This window comes from Bubalus kerabau, chromosome 6 (assembly GCF_029407905.1).
Source record: "Bubalus kerabau isolate K-KA32 ecotype Philippines breed swamp buffalo chromosome 6, PCC_UOA_SB_1v2, whole genome shotgun sequence".
In the NCBI taxonomy this organism is placed as follows: Eukaryota; Metazoa; Chordata; class Mammalia; order Artiodactyla; family Bovidae; genus Bubalus; species Bubalus kerabau.
Window position 1 is genome coordinate 95416825 of NC_073629.1, and position 16749 is coordinate 95433573.

General features: G+C 36.4%; 1 protein-coding gene across 7 annotated transcripts in view; it reads left to right on the top strand.

Annotated features, from left to right (window-relative positions):
* The window catches only part of EPS15 (epidermal growth factor receptor pathway substrate 15), a 139915-nt gene that overhangs the window by 90795 nt on the left and 32371 nt on the right, over positions 1-16749 (top strand). For all 7 annotated transcript variants that reach the window (XM_055585934.1, XM_055585938.1, XM_055585937.1 and 4 more), the window contains exons 14-20: positions 1340-1501; positions 1902-2099; positions 8059-8262; positions 10250-10366; positions 10602-10692; positions 14128-14163; positions 15420-15556. In XM_055585934.1, coding sequence (XP_055441909.1) covers positions 1340-1501; positions 1902-2099; positions 8059-8262; positions 10250-10366; positions 10602-10692; positions 14128-14163; positions 15420-15556 — 945 coding nt within the window. The remainder of the gene's footprint in view (positions 1-1339; positions 1502-1901; positions 2100-8058; positions 8263-10249; positions 10367-10601; positions 10693-14127; positions 14164-15419; positions 15557-16749) is intronic.

Below are 16749 nucleotides of genomic sequence, written 5' to 3' on the forward strand. Positions count from 1 at the left end.
AGTTTTAATATTTTGCTATAGTTTAAATATAGAGTGAAGCTTTCTGTAGTATGTTGAAAGAACATGAAGTTGTTTCTGTCAGCTTCAGGCTCATTCCCCAGTAGTTTCTCCCAGATAGTAGAATCCTTGTGATAGTTACAAATCATTGCCTGATTAATTGCCTGGAATGTGCAAGACATTGTATTAGATTGTGGTACCTCTAAGAAAGATGAAGCATTGGCTGCCTATCAGGAGTTTATTATTTAAAGGTAACTGTAGTACATTGTTTTTTGCACTGTGTTTCTCTGGTGGCTCTGATGGTCAATAATCTGCCTGCGATGCAGGAGATCAAGTTTAGTCCCTGAGTCAGGAAGATCCCCTGGAGGAGGGAATGGCTACCTACTCCAATATTCTTGCCTGGAGAATTCTATGGACAGAGGAGCTTCGTGGGCTACAGTCCATGGGGTCACAGAGAGTCGGGCACAAATGAGCAACTAACAGTTGAGCAGAGACTTCAAGGAGATGAGGGATTAAGGCATGTGGATAATTTGGGGAAGAGCTTTCTAGGAAGAGGGGATAATCAGTGGAAGATCTGAGAAGGAAGCGTATCTGACATGTTGGAGAAGCATCAGAAAGGCCAGTGTGGCTGAAATTAAGAGTGAGCAAAGGAGAGAGCAGTGGAAATGAAGCTGGGAGATGGGACCACCTGGGGCCATTGTAAAGACAGGTTTTTATGGTAAGGGAGATGGGGAGTCAGTGCAGAGTTTTGAGTAGAGGAGTGCCATCGTCTGATGTAGTTTTTTAACAGTGACTGCTATGCTGTAAATAAACTGAAAGGTAGCATGGGTGAATGAAGGGAAACCAGTTAGAAGGCAGCAATCCAGGAGAGAGAGAAAAACGACTTGGACTGAGGTTGAAGAAAAACATGGCCGGTTTTTAAAATACATTTTGAGGGAAGGAACAGCAAGATTTGCTGACAGATTGGAGATGAGATGTGAGAGAAAGAGAAGAGTCGGAGGAGATGCTGTATTTTTTGGCCAGAGAAACTGAGAGGGGGCAGATGGAGGATAAAGCAGATGTTGTGGAGTGGCAGGGGGAGGAAATGCCAGGAGTTCTGTTCTTGTTATGTTAGAGAAGTCCATCAGACATCCAAGGATGGATCTGAGTAAGCAAATTGAATGTCTAAATCTGGAATCTAGGAAAGATGTCCTCAAGTAAAGATTGTATTTAAAGCTATGAGTCCTCCAATCCACCAACACAGTATACGTAATGAGACTTTACCTTCCCTTATGATAGACTTTTAAAAATTATTAACCTTCTCCTGCCTGCAGTAAATAATGTTAATATTCCTGTATTTCAGGATCTTCAAGATGAAGTGCAAAGGGAGAATACTAATCTGCAAAAACTACAGGCCCAGAAACAGCAAGTACAGGAACTCCTTGATGGGCTGGATGAGCAGAAAGCCCAGCTGGAGGAGCAACTGCAGGAAGTCAGAAAGAAGTGTGCTGAGGAGGCCCAGCTGGTAAGGCCTGGTGACTTACTGCTGCCTGTGTCTTTACCTTAGGTGCTTTTGCTGGCTTAAGATAGAAACCCTCTCTGCTCGTTGTTGTTGTTGTTGCTGTTGTTAGGTGGCAATCTAGTCAACATGAAGTTTGGGAACATGAAGGAGATGGGACATGTTTCATCTAGAAATTACAGGGGAAATAGGACACTGCATGTTTTTTTCTTTTTCTAAAATTTAGTTGGAAGTATGGTACCTATGTCTTCCACTCTCCTCTGTCAGTCCCTGATTGCCCCTTTCTACAGAAAATATATATCAAAAACACCAAAATAGTAAACTAAAATAAATATTGCATTATGGAATGTTTTAATGACATCTCTTTTTTTAATCCCTTTTTTGTCTTATTCACTGCATGTTGTAGATTTCATCCCTGAAAGCTGAACTAACTAGTCAAGAATCACAGATCTCCACTTATGAAGAAGAGCTGGCCAAAGCTAGGGAAGAGCTGAGTCGCCTACAGCAAGAAACAGCAGAGTTGGAAGAGAGTGTGGAGTCAGGGAAGGCTCAGCTGGGACCTCTTCAGCAGCACCTGCAAGATTCACAGCAGGAAATCAGTTCAGTAAGTCTTTGTGGGAGTGAAAAATACACTCAAGTGGGCACTCACGTATCCTTTTAGTACATAGTATTTCTCCACTTCTGCTGCTGCTGCTTCTGCCCAGTTTATTATTCATTTTTTGTCACTTTATATGAATAGGCTTCTTGTCACCTGTCATAAGTTAAAACTGGTGTGAGTCTTATACATCTGATGATTATCACTGGAATCTTATTGAGTGTGCAGGCTTTGTAATTAGATGGTTTGGGTTTAAACGCTTGCTCTGCTGCTCACTGCCTGAATCATCTCAGTGTTAGATTCCTCATCTTGAAGAACTGCGAATTCCCTGGTGGCTCAGCGGTAAAGAATCCACCTGCCAATACAGGAGACATGAGTTCAAGCCCTGAATCAGGGACATCCCCTGGAGAAGGAAATGGTAACCCACTCCAGTATTCTTTCCTGGAAAATCCAATGGGCAGAGGAGACTGGTGAGCTCCGGTCTATGGGGTCGCAAAAGAGTTGGACGTGACTTAGTGACTAAACAACAATAAACCACCAGAGGCTAGAATTTCACCCTTTTCACTGCTGAGGACACGGATTCAATTCCTGATTGGGGAACTGATGTTTAAGATCCTGCGAGCTGCACAGCATGGCCAAATTTAATAAAATAAATAAATAAAATAGAATTGGAGAATTAACAATACACCTGCCTCTTTCAGCTGCTTTTAAAGTTTAAATGGGGCAAAACCAGTGAGACATTTGAGCATAGGGTTTGGTAAATAAGTACTCAGTAAGTGTTGCTTATTTTTATAAATAATAACCTCGTGTCTTACCTTTTGGGGATTCTAACCTTAAAATCTAAGATCATGGCATCTGGTCCCATCACTTCATGGGAAATAGATGGGGAAACAGTGGAAACAGTGTCAGACTTTATTTTTTTGGGCTCCAAAATCACTGCAAGATGGTGATTGCAGCCATGAAATTAAAAAACACTTACTCCTTGGAAGGAAAGTTATAACCAACCTAGATAGCATATTCAAAGCAGAGACATCACTTTGCCAACAAAGGTCCATCTAGTCAAGGCTGTGGTTTTTCCAGTGGTCATGTATGGATGTGAGAGTTGGACTGTGAAGAAAGCTGAGTGCCAAAGAATTGATGCTTTTGAACTGTGGTGTTGGAGAAGACTCTTGAGAGTCTCTTGGACTGCAAGGAGATCCAACCAGTCCATCCTAAAGGAGATCAGTCCTGGGTATTCATTGGAAGGACTGATGCTGAAGCTGAAACTCCCAATAGTTTGGCCACCTCATGCGAAGAGTTGACTCATTGGAAAAGACCCTGATGCTGGGAGGGGTTGGGGGCAGGAGGAGAAGGGGACGACAGAGGATGAGATGGCTGGATGGCATCACTGACTTGATGGACATGAGTTTGGGTAAACTCCGGGAGTTGGTGATGGACAGGGAGGCCTGGCGTGCTGCAATTCATGGGGTCGCAAAGAGTCGGACACAACTGAGTGATTGAACTGAACCTTAAAATCAGTTTTGCTCATTTAGAAACCTTTATTTTTTTTTTAATTAGGAAATTATTCTTTATATAGATAAACATGACTGTTGTGGTAGGTCCAGAATATAGATCCTTTGCTTTGCTGTTTCTTGACTTCCCTAAATGGAGATTAATATTTTATAGAATGATGGTAGGATGGTTGGATGTGTGTAGAGACTGCATAGCCCATTCGTTTCCATTTGAATTTGAACAAACTGAAGCCAGGGAAGGTGTAGGAACTTGCTTATGGTTATGTAGCCTTCAGAAGAGCCATAGCCTAGAATTCAGATCGTCTGAAACTTGGTCAGTTAATTATTATATATAATGAAGTCCTTCCCCTTGATATGCTTTTTTCCCGTCTCTTGTCTGGTAGATGAATACCTGCTCACCCATCTTGCAAGCCATAGCTTAACCTCTTCTTTCTTTGTGGCATCTTCTGAATCCTGCCTTTATTGGACATTGTACTTCTGTTACAGTAATTGTAACATTTTCCCCTGCACATTTGTTTATTTGTCTACCTCTCTCAGTAGATGGAGCTTTTTGGTCTAGAAACATACATATTTATCCAAGCATTTAGCACAGTTCTTGTCTCAGTGTAGGTACTCAGTTAACATGTAGTAAACCCAAAAGAATTTTATAGTAGTGGGAATGATACTAGATAAATGGACAGTCTTTAAAATAGTTTTAAGTTTTTAAAATATTTTTACTGTTATTTATAAACTGTAAAATTAATCCATTTTAAGGGTACAATCCATGATTTTCAGTAAATTTAGAGTTGCTCAAACATCACAATCCAGTTTTAGAATATTTCCCTTACTCCCAAAAGACATATCATCAGTCCCCACCCTTACCCCTGGGTAACTACTAATCTGCTTTCTGTGTCTATAGATTTGCCTTTTCTGAGCGTTTCATATAGAGGAAATAAGTGGTCTGTGGTCTTTCTCATGCGGTTTCTTTCACTTAGTGTAATGTTTTTGAAGCCCATCCATGTTGTAGCATGTAACAAAATTATAGTTCATTTTATAAGGTATGTTGTTTATCTGTTCACCAGTTAATGGGCATTTGGATTCTTTCTTCCTGTTGGCTGTTATGAATAATGATGCTATGAATTTTCTGTTTGCATACAATTCTTTGTGTAGACATGTGTTTTCATTTCTCTTGGATATAAAATAGTTGGCTATATTGTAAAGTTGCGTTAAACTTTTTTTTTAACTTTAAATTGCCAAGTTTTTGCAAAGTGGCTGTAGCATTTTAATACTTGCCCTAGCAATATATAAGAGTTCCAGTTTCTCCACATTTTTACCAACACTTTTATTGTCTTTTGGATTATAGACATTCTCGTAGATGTAAAGTGGTACTTCATAGTTTTTAATTTGCAGTTCTCTGATGACTAGAGATGTTGATCATCTTTTCGTATGCTTATGAGCCATTTGTATATTCTCTTGGATGAAATGTCTGTTTAAAGTCCTTTGCCTATTTTGGGTTGTCTTATTAAATTACACAAGTTTTTAAAAAAATATAATGTATATTCTGGAGATAAGTCCTTTATCAGATATTTGATTTACAAATAATTTTTCCCAGTCTCTGGCTTGTCTTTTAATTTTCTTTTCTTTGACTTTTTTGAAAGGGGATTTCTTTCTAAGGAAAGAGCATAAATTGGAAAAATAGAAATGACTCTGGATATTATAAATTATCAGAGAGAAAATAAAGCCATGTTTTGAGCATGGAAGATAGTGTCAGCAAGCTGTACTACCAAGTGTGCCAGATATCTGTGGAAGGAATTAGATCTTTGTGTTTGATCTCTAAATCTTAAGAATAAACATACCAAATTCTTACACTTGACTCAGGTACCGTGAATCTTTCCCACAGAGGGCAGCGTATTCCCATGGGCCTATAAAAAAGAAATTTGGTTGTAAATTAGCCTGGTGCTTTTATTGTTCTCTAAAGCTTACCTATAGCCTTTTTTGAAAAAGGAATAACTAAAGAGAAGTTTGTGACTTGCTGAATTTTTATTTTTATTTCTTACCTTGTATTTTCTAGAGAACAAAGAACCTTTGACCTTTACTTTATGTAACTTACTTGTGCAATATATACTATTTATCCAAGTATTTCTGGCAGTTGAAATGTTTGTTGTACTTTCCTTGCACAGTTTGCAAAGAGCTTGTGTTAGTTGTGTGATTATTTTTTTCTGTATCCTCTAAGTTTACCTAGAGAGTAAGGAAGAACACAGGCTTAAATGGCAGGTGCATGGGAGAATCAGACACAGGAAAGCCAGGTTGTTTCATGGTTCTGTTGATTGTCTCAAGAATAAGTATAAGGAACAAACTGTCCTAAATAGAACTCTTTGATAGGCAGGTACTTCACCCAACTGCTTCATCTATATAGTGAGTAATGTTTTAAATTTTAGACTGCAGGGTAGCATTAAAATTGATTTAATGGTCATGATAAATTTTTTAATGAAATAAAAGAGAATAAGAAATAACAGCATACATTACACTTGTTTCTCCCCTATGTATGTGTGTAAATGTATAGTTATATGTATGATGTATGCATCTATATGTATGTTTTATGTATATACACACACAGAGACATATGTACATACATATTTACTGGGTCGAAGTGTAAACTCTGTTTCTTTCTGTAGATTAAAGTAAAAGTAAGTTTATAAACCACTGCTCTATAGCACTAGGAATATACAAGGCATATGCTTTGTGTTATAAATGTGTAGTATTTTTGATGTTAGTTTAAATCCTAAATGAAATGCCATTTGTGTGTATATATACACAATATATATATACACAAAATGAAATGTGTGTGTGTCTATATACACATATATATATGTATGTCTATATACATATATACACAATATATATACACGAAATGTGTGTGTGTCTATATACATATATATGTATGTCTATATACATACAGACACACACACACACACACATATACTGATGCCCACTGTTTATAAGGATAATACTTGTGTTTTTCAGTGAACATTTATTAAGCACTTACAGTATGTATCATTGTGGTAGGTGTTAGAGATACAAAGTTAGTAACAAAAATTTGGTCTCTATCCTCAAAAGGCTCAAGTCTTTAACTTTTTAAAACTAGAGTAAATTAGTAGAAAAGGAGCAGGAAATTTTAATTGTTATAGTAGTGAGAAATGTAGTGTGCTAGGTACTTTCACACACATTGTCCTTCGTTTACATAGGCCTTTACATTTTACAGAGTTCTTTTAAATATGTCTTTTACTTCACATAACAGTCTTCTATGAAGATAGTTCTTACTACCTCTATGGATTAAAAAATGGAAGCTTGGAGAGGGTACTTTGACTAAGATAACCTAATAATTAGAAAGTGATAGAGCTAGATGTACATCTGTCTCCTTATCCAATATAGTGTTCTTTTTCCAGGTTATGGTCCTGACTTTTCCTTTGGTAAATTAAAGATTCCAAATTGGGCAACTTAAAAACTTTAGGGGAAATATTAGGGGAATAAGATTAGGGAACAGAGCCTTGCTTTACAGAATGTCAATAGGTAATTTTTATATTTACTAAAAATATATATATATATATAACATGCTAATAAATAGAGGACACTAATGTAATTAAAAAACATATATATATTATGAAAATGGTACTTTTCAGTAAAGTTCCGTTTATTGTTTTTTTCACTAGAAACATTTTTTGATTCTGTTGTCTCGATTTCTTTGAAATATATGTAAATGTGTTTTTATTGTAGATATTAGTCTAAAAAAGCATTTTTTCCTTCTAGTTCCCCACATTTTTCTTTTTATATATATTAGAATTTATTGTGTTGTCCCAGGTATAGAAAGTCAATGGATATTGAAATTTAAAAAATCTTTGTCCTTCATTTAATCTGTTTGGTATATTTTAGATTTAGAGACTACTCCTTAAGGTTCTAGCCCAGTAATAAATAATGCCAGGGGATAGGACACTAGCTCATTGCATCTTTGTTTTCACTTCTCTTCTTCCCAATAGGAATATGAATGGCTCCAAAGTCTTATGTACTCTTCATCTATTTCCTCTCCCTCTCCTAAAGCATCATCATAAAATCTTGTCTTGCACTACTGCTTTGCCATCTTTTTCCCAATACTCTGATGATTTTTCTAGTTATGTTCTAAAGGACTGCCAGTTAGCAGATATTTGAATTAAAATTCTTGGATCTTTCAAAAGATGTACAAAAGCAAATCCATATATACTGTAATTTCAGGAGGAGAACTTACTGGGATGGATTACTGAAATCCTTTTCTCTAAGTCTTGCTGCATTCCTTAATGGAAGCAGATTTATCCTTGATCAAGTCTAAGCATATAGTTATTTTTATATCACGTCTTTCTAGTAATTTTATCTAGTTTTTGTCTAATTTTTGTCTAAAAATGTCTTTCTAGTAAATTCTGTTTTGTATTTCTGCTTTGTGTTGACAGATGCAAATGAAACTTGTGGAAATGAAAGAGCTGGAAAACCATAGTAATCAATTAAATTGGTGCAGTAGTCCACACAGCATTCTTGTAAATGGTGCTACAGATTATTGCAGCCTCAGTACCAGCAGCAGTGAAACAGCCAATCTTAATGAGCACACTGAAGGCCAGAGCAACCTAGAGTCTGAGCCCATACACGAGGAGTCTCCAGTGAGTCTAATGGTTCCTTTAATTCCATAACCAACTTCAGAAGGAAAAAAAACTGATTCAGATAAAAGTTTTGTTGACATCATACCTAATATAAATATGTGGCCTTGCCTCATCTGAGACAGTTGAGAAAGGAAGAGTGGGTTCTAACAGTTTAAACTAGTGAAAAATGTAATTTTAACTGATTTATTTGTTATAGAGCCATGTTTTCAAAGTTGTAGTTCTGTAGATAGTAACTTCTGAAAGTAGTATTTATTTTTAAGTGATCTCATCCAAAGCTGAAAGTAATTATTTCATAATGTTGAAGACATTTATTTATTTACTGGTTTGTTTTTTTTTTTTTGAGAATATCAGCTAATGCAAGAGTGCTGCTCTTCCGAATGAGAGCTACAGAAACAAAAGACCTTTAACCCCGTCTTCCGGCTGCATGCAGTCTAGTCCTGTAACACTGTGTTAAAAGGCAGTGATAAAGTAAATAGGGTATTCAGGTAGGACAACTTGGAGGAGGCTCAGAGAGGATGTCATAGGGAAGCTTTACAAGTGACCACTGAAGTGAGAAGAGGTTAAGCAAAAGAGAAGGTGGTACATTTCTGGCAGAGGAAACAGCATTAGCATAAGCATGTAATGGGAGAAAACATGCTGCACGGGATCATAAGAAGTTTTCCGAGGATGTTTTGTGATGGTGAGGGATGTATTGGTAGGAGATGAGGCTGTCTCCTGTAGGTTACCTCATTACCTCTGGTACTTTTTATCAAGATAGAGATATCTGTGCTGCATTCCAAACTTGTTGAACTAGAGTTTCTGGGTTGGGCCCAGGTACATATTTTTTTTTTTTTTGGTACATATGTTTTTAAAAACAAATTCCGTAGGTGATTATGATATGTGCCTAGATAAAAATGACCACTTTTAGGTCAGAAAGGACCAAAGAGTAAGAAATTTGGATTCATCTTGCAGCATTGGGGAATTCGCCTTACTACAGTGAGTAGCCATTGAATTTTTAAGCAAGAAGTGACAGGATTGAGTTTACCTTTTAGAAAAGCTGGAAAAGACATTCCCTGGCAGTCCGGTGGTTAGGACTTGGTCAGTGCTTTCATTACTGTAGCCTGGGTTCAATTCCTGGTAAGGGAACTAAGATCCCACAAGGTGTAGGGTGCCACCAAAAAAAATTTTTTTAAGTGGATTATAGATGGGAGAATAGGATTGGACATACCGAGATATGGTGAGAGACTATTGGGGTAGTCTATGTGAGAGTTGTTTTAACCTGGATCTAACCAGTAGCAGGAGGGATGATGAGAAGGATACAAATTTGATAGATACTAAGGATTTAAAATTAACAGATTTAATGTTATTTGTACAGTGCAGTCTGAACTGCACAATATTCTCTTAAGCACAAAATGCAAATTACTAGGTTATCCTTCAAAGACATAGGATGGTATGAAATAGAAATTGGCTTTGCCACTTCTAAAGCCTTATTATCTACTGATCTAAATGCAGAAAGCAATGACGTCATTGAAGGATTTCTAACCAGAAGATCATGATTAGATTCCTATTTTAGATCTATTACTTTGGCTGCCCTGAGAAGGATAGATGTAGAGGACAAGTACTGCAGGAGGAAGGCAGTTGGAATATTATTACTACAGTAATATGTACCAGAAATGATGATGATATAAATGAATGATAGTGACGGTCAGGATGGAGAAGAATGGAAGAATTTGAGAAATAGATTAGAAGTAGACTCCATAAGATTTGGAATCTAGCTAGGGGATGACCAGAGGGAAGTAGTTAAGGAAGAACTGGAGTTTTCTGGCCTTAAGTGGTTTTGAGGCTTGGTGATATCATTTCCCTAAGAAATATTATAGAAGTCATCCAATGAATGTATTCTGCTTATCTTTTAAAAATTTCTAGTAATTTTTGACTCTTGTCAGTTTCCTTTGCCAAGTAGAAAATATATTGTGAAAAATTAATATTTTGAAGGATTAATATTTTGTAGGCAAGAAGTAGTCCTGAAATACTGCCTTCTTGTGTGACTGATGAAAATGAAGAGGTGACTGTAGCTGTTAATGAAAAAGTTTGTCCTGAATTTAATAGTGACAGATGTTCAAAAGAGGTAAAAATAATTCTATATTAATATGTAAATGTTCTTATCATTCTCTTCTCAATAGGGGTTATATACTATTTAATGCTAAGGAAAGAGAAAAATGTGTTAAATGGACTTTATGACCACAAAAATATTTGTTATGTTACCATCAGTTGATTTTTCAAACATGCTATTTTATTTTAATATGTTACCTTTTAAAACTTGGGTTTCTAAAACTTTTTTTTTAATTTAAAATTATTTTTAGGAAGATCCATTTAATGTAGAAACAAGTTCACTGACAAATCCAGTTGCAGATTCACACTTGGATTTTTTCCAGTCTGATCCTTTTGTTGGCAGTAAGTACTCTTATATTTACATTACTAATTTACCAAAAGGGACCATATAAGAATTTGGGCTTCAGTTTTGAGAGCCTACTTGTTACAGCAAAAGTAGAAAAGAGAATGATGTTTTTATATGGTTAGACTTTAGTATTTGTCCTCTCCAGGCAACTAAATCCTGGAACTAAGCATTTGATTATGTTTTAGGAACCCCTGATTAAGAATATGTTTCTTGTTCAGAATAGAGATCCAAAGAAAGAGAAGAGATTGAGCAGTCTTAAGTCATCCAGCAATTTATTTACCAAAAGTGCCAACACCATGCTTTTACAACAGAAACTATAGTAGTTAGTAGCTTTGATCCCTGCCCATAGTAGTTAGTAGCTGCCTAAAGTCTTATTGAAGAATCATAAGTTCAGTAAATTAAAATACCTGATGTCATCATAAGCTATGTTAAATACCACTTGTGTTAAACTTCTTTTTATTTATTTCCACACTCACCTTGTGAAACCGATATTAATGATTATAAGTCATTGCCTGTTCCCCTAACCCTCAATTCACCCAACCACTAATCTATTTTCTGTCTCTATAGATGTGCATACTTATGGAATTATATACTATATGCATTTTTATGTTTGGCTTCATTCATTTAGCCTAATATTTTCAAGGATTACTCACATTTTAGTATGTTTCAATATTTCTTCCTGTTTTATTGATGAATATTATTATATGGATGTACCACATTTTACTTATTCATTGGTTGATGGACTGTTCGGTTGTTTCCACTTTTTTGGCTGTTTTGAATAATGCTGTTGTGAACACTCATGTACAAGTTTTTGTGTGAATATATATTTACTTTTCTCTGGGGTGTATATCAGATCATAGTACTCTGTTGAATCATTTGAGGAGCTGCCAAACTGTTTTCCAAAGTGTCTGTAGCATTTTTTTATATATATATATTCCCACCAGTAGTATATGTGGCTTGCAATTTCTCCATATCTTTGCCAACACTTGTGACTATCTATCCTTTTAATTATAGCCATCGTAGTGAGTGTGACGTGGTATCTTATTTCAATTTGATTTGTATTTCCTTAATGACTAATATTGTTGAACATCTTTCTCTGTGGTTATTCAATTCAGGTCAGTTGCTCAGTTGTGTCCAACTCTTTGCGACTCCATGAACTGCAGCACGCCAGACCTCCCTGTCCATCACCAACTCCCGGAATCTACCCAAACCCATGTCCATCGAGTCAATGATGCCATACAGCCATCTCATCCTCTGTTGTCCCCTTCTCCTCCTGCCCTCAGTCTTTCCCAGCATCAGGGTCTTTTCCAGTGAGTCAGCTCTTCGCATGAGGTTGCCAAAGTATTGGAGTTTCAGCTTCAACATCAGTCCTTCCAATGAACACCCAAGACTGATCTCCTTTAGGACGGACTGGTTGAATCTCCTTGCAGTCCAAGGGACTCTCAAGAGTCTTTTCCAGCACCACAGTTCAAAGGCATCAATTTTGCGGCGCTCAGCTTTCTTTATACTCCCAACTCTCATGTCCATACATGACCACTGGAAAAACTGTAGCCTTGACTAGACGGACCTTTGTTGGCAAAGTGATGTCTCTGCTTTTTAATATGCTGTCTAGGTTGGTCATAACTTTTCCTTCCAAGTAGTAAGTGTCTTTTAATTTCATTGCTGCAGTCACCATCTGCAGTGATTTTGGAGCCCCCAAAAATAAAGTCTGCCACTGTTGCCACTGTTTCCCCATCTATTTCCCATGAAGTGATGGGACTGGATGCCATGATCTTTGTTTTCTGAATGTTGAGCTTTAAGCCAACTTTTTCACTCTCCTCTTTCTCTTTCATCAAGAGGTTCTTGAATTCTTCTTCACTTTCTGCCATAAGGGTGGTGTCATCTGCATATCTGAGGTTATTGATATTTCTCCTGGCAATCTTGATTCCAGCTTGTGCTTCCTCCAGCCCAGCGTTTCTCATGATGTACTTTGCATATGAGTTAAATAAGCAGGGTGACAATATACAGCCTTGACGTGCTCCTTTTCCTATTTGGAACCAGTCTGTTGTTCCATGTCCAGTTCTAACTGTTGCTTCTTGACCTGCATATAGGTTTCTCAAGAGGCAGGTCAGGTGGTTTGGTATGCCCATCTCTTTCAGAATTTTCCACAGTTTATTGTGATCCACACAGTCAAAGGCTTTGGCATAGTCAATAAAGCAGAAATAGATGTTTTTCTGGAACTCTCTTGCTTTTTCGATGATCCATCAAATGTTGGCAATTTGATCTCTGGTTCCTCTGCCTTTTCTAAAACCAGCTTGAACATCTGGAAGTTCACGGTTCATGTATTGCTGAAGCCTGGCTTGGAGAATTTTGAGCATTACTTTACTAGCGTGTGAGATGAGTGCAATTGTGCATTAGTTTGAGCATTCTTTGGCATTGCCTTTCTTTGGGATTGAAATGAAAACTGACCTTTTCCAGTCCTGTGGCCACTGCTGAGTGTTCCATATTTGCTGGCATATTGAGTGCAGCACTTTCATAGCATCATCTTTCAGGATTTGAAATAGCTCAGCCGGAATTCCATCACTTCCACTAGCTTTGTTCATAGTGATGCTTCCTAAGGCCCACTTGACTTCACATTCCAGGATCCTTATATCTTCTTTGAAGAATGTTTATTCTAATCATTTGCCCTTTTTAAAATTGGTTGTTTGTCTTTTAATTATTGATTTGTAGGCATTCTTTACATATTCTGAATATAAGTCCCTTGTCAAACATATGATTTGCACCTATATTCTTGTGTTCAATGTTGTCTTAATTTTGATGCAGTCTTATTTATTTATTTATGTTTTCTCTTGTGCTTTTGATTTCATGGTGTGAGATAGGGGTCCAACTTTATTCTCTTGCAGGTGGATATCCAGTTGTCCCAGCACCATTTGTTGAAAAGACTGTTCTTTCCCCCATTGAATTGTCTTAGCACTCTTTTCAAAAATCAAATGATGATAAATGTGTGAGGATTTATTTCTAGACCCTTCAATTCTTTAAGCACTTTTTTTTTTAACTTCAGTGAAGCCTGGTATTTGTTTCTGAAGTGTTAATGGCAATACCCATACAATAATCCTGTGAAAAGTAGACATTTTGTTAGTAAAATTCTTGTCCTCAAGCCTGTGTTTTCCCCTCCGTGTAATCTGACCTTGTGGTCAAGAGGTAAGTATAGTTGGCTCTGATTCAAATTTACCTCTTTTATGAGGTGTATTAATGCTCTTCCCTTATTAAAATAGTGATACTTATTAGTATTTTAAATATTTCCTGAAGGTGGACAGCATTCATTGTCTTACCTACTTTGAGGGAGAGTTAATGAAACAAACTTTGCTTTTGTTTTGAAGTTACTCTTTAAGTAATGGTGCCACAGCAGTAAATACCGTGATTTTGATTTCTGCATATTTCTTTTATCACAGGTGATCCTTTCAAGGATGATCCTTTTGGGAAAATTGGTTAGTGTTTTATTGAAGTCCTTCTTAGCTTTAATTTAATTCTTCTTAATTGTAAGCTTATGTTAATATTTATGAACGAGAGATCACAGTTAGGTAGTTTTAGGAATGGACTTCCTTTTTACTCAGTTTTAAAATTGACCTAAGGCCTCACTAAGATGTATGTACCTGGTATTTTCAGAGAAAAAGTGACAGATACTTGTGAATTTGCTTAGTAAACTGTTAGCTATACTTTATAAAAAATAACATTAGTGTCTATACTTTGATGCTTTTAATACATCAAATGATTCTTTGATGCTTTTAATACACTGGTTTCTTCTTAGCCAAGGATTAGATAAATAAAATGATCTACATTACTATAGGGTTTAGAACTTTTTCCCCCCCTACAATTACATCCTATTACAGATCTTAAATAATTACTGTGTCAGGCTTTTTAAGATTCTTTCTCTGGGATTTTCACAAATCTGGTGTGCCATTTAGTTATGGTTCCCAAACCTGTTCCAAACTGTTGGCTGTTATCATTGAGCCCAGAGAGAGAAATGCATTTAGAAATTTTTGTTGTTTCTTTGCTTCCCTGGTGGCTCAGATGGTAAAGAATCTGCCTGCAATGCAGGAGACCCAGGTTCGATCCCTAGGTCAGGAAGCTTTGTGGAGAAGGGAATGGCAACCAACCCACTCCAGTATTCTTGCCTGGAGAATCCCACGGACAGAGGAGCCTGGTGGGCAGAAGTCCATGGGGTCACAGAAAGTCAGATATGACTGAACGACTAACACTTTCACTTACCATTCCTATGTGTTCTTTTTTTCTTTCTTCTTAGTTATAATAGCATAGAATAAGGATCTTAAAAATGGGATCACTTGATATTATGTGCTAATTTAAAAAATCAATTTATTAGGTGAAAAACTCTTTTATCAAAACCACAAAGAAAACTGTGATCCTTTCCCCACCCCCAAAATTAGAATCACCAGGTTAGAGGAAATTATTTAAACCTAGCATATAGGCAACATTGTGTAATAAGTGTTGGAGTTATTGACTTGCTTTGGATGAATAATGAACAAGTAGGAAAGAATGGTAATTAAAACTGCTTAACTAGATGTAACTGTCTATACATTTTTATGACCCAGATAAGTAGTCATAAAGTACCTGACTTAGACTCTACAGGAGTCAAAATGCCTTTTAATTAAGGCAGTTGTCATCGGTGACAGGAAATTTAGAATAATAATTTTTTAATGTCTCATATTTGTGTTGTTTTTTTTAGATCCATTTGGTGGTGATCCTTTCAAAGGGTCAGATCCATTTGCATCTGACTGCTTCTTCAAGCAGTCTGCTACTGATCCTTTTGCCACTTCAAGTACTGACCCTTTCAGTGAAGCCAGCAATAGCAGTAATACATCGGTGAGTGGGAGGGTTAAAAAAATGTTAAATGGACCACAAATGTTCTAAGTGAGTTTCTTTTTTTCTTTTATAAGAGCAGACAGTTTATTGTCTGGTAAAATAACAAAATCATTACTCATTGCTAGATAGTAAATTTTTTGAGGGTAGGAACTATATCTTACAAAAAATTTAGTACACATGCCCTGCCTATACTTTGGTTCAGTGATCAGTAAATATATGTTAACTTCTGTTTAATGGTCAGAGAAGAGGTAGGGAAAGAGACATATGTAGAAAAAAAAGCAATTTACCAATAGTAAAATCATACACTATTTGAGTCATCTTTCAAAACCGAAAGATAGAAATAATTCAGTAAGTACTCACTCTAGACAAGAAAGTTGTTTGCCAAGCTGCCACTAACTCCTGGGAATGAGACTCATACCTTTACCTTTCTTGTAAATCCTGTCCTTCCACGTGGCAATATAAGGCATTTAGATAACAAGCAAAGGACTTACTGGCCTACTATATTTTATCTTTAAGAAAATGAGTATACAGTGGATCTTTTGTATTCTGTCTACAAATAGATGAGTTAAGTGAGTTTCTTGAAATACACAATGACGTAAGAATTCTCTTGCAGATTACTTCTGATGGGCGATAAATTTCAGTCTTATCGAACCTATCTAGTTTTTGGTTCAGACTGGCATTTCACACTGTGAGCGCCCACTGAAATTGACAGAATACTCATGTCATCTGAATACTCATGTCATCCAAATACTAAGTCCGCCCTTCAAAAGACAAAATATTATCCCATTGGGGATTTAAAAAATAAATGATTAAAAATCCATAAGCCAGTAAAGCATTTTGAAAATATTTGGTATGCATTATTGAAATAATGAAATCAATTTAAAGAGAACAGCATTGATTTAAAAAAAAAATCATTTCTGTTATTTTGTGGACACATCTAGAGTGTTATTCTTATAAAGATGTATTAATTCCCACTAAATGTCAGACTCTCCTGATAATATACATAGTACAACAATTACTATTTAATAATCACCCACTATGATCCAAGTACTGTTGTGGGCTTTATATTCATAGTTTCTAATCTTCACGTCAGTCTTACAAAGTAGGTGTTGGCGTCCCTATTTTAACAATAAGAACACTGGAACTCAGAAAAATTAACTAAGGTCAGACAACCAAGTCTGGAGGCTTCGAAA